The 537-nt window shown below is 43.2% G+C and overlaps 1 protein-coding gene across 1 annotated transcript; it reads left to right on the top strand.

Moving 5' to 3' along the window:
• Window positions 1-108: 108 nt before the first annotated feature.
• SARC_18266 (hypothetical protein) lies at window positions 109-483 on the top strand (the record flags this gene model as incomplete). The annotated part of the gene is made up of 1 exon (XM_014287654.1): window positions 109-483. A coding segment is annotated over one exon (375 nt), but the record flags the coding sequence as incomplete, so codon positions are not given.
• Window positions 484-537: the final 54 nt, after the last annotated feature.

Here is a 537-nt window from a genome sequence, read left to right as displayed (position 1 = left end):
GTGTGTGTGTGTGTATTATGTATAAATAAGTGCGTTGTGTTTGTGTTTTTGTGTAACTGTATACACGTTGTAGACGTTCTGAAATACAAAGGCACGAAGATATGACAAATGAGCTATAGTTCGGCAGTAGGAGAGTGTTCGAGTGTTAATTTCAACTACATGTGCAACACTGCAGAAACTATTATACCTACCTATCTACCTACACTCGTGGTTTATAATCTCGAAAGATCGCAGGCTGGCGGTCGACAAGCAATTGATGTATTCGTATCCATGCAAGCACACGACACATCTCGCTTAGGCACACATACTATTCTGTTCTGCTTTTGTGACTGTTTTAACCTCCAGGAAGCGACAATTGACGATCTAAAGTTGACAGTTGACGAGTGCTCGGGAGCGGTGGAGATGGTCGAGACACTGACGGAGCAACAGCTGGATCTGGAGGAGCAGATCCGCGAGTATAAGGACCAGATTGCAGAGTTTGAGGTGATTTGGCGTGTGTATATGCTTTCAAGAATTTTGTATTTGTACATGTTTCCG

The sequence above is a fragment of the Sphaeroforma arctica genome (assembly GCF_001186125.1).
Source record: "Sphaeroforma arctica JP610 unplaced genomic scaffold supercont1.15064, whole genome shotgun sequence".
NCBI classification, from domain to species: Eukaryota; class Ichthyosporea; order Ichthyophonida; genus Sphaeroforma; species Sphaeroforma arctica.
This window is presented reverse-complemented; position numbering and strand designations above follow the sequence as displayed.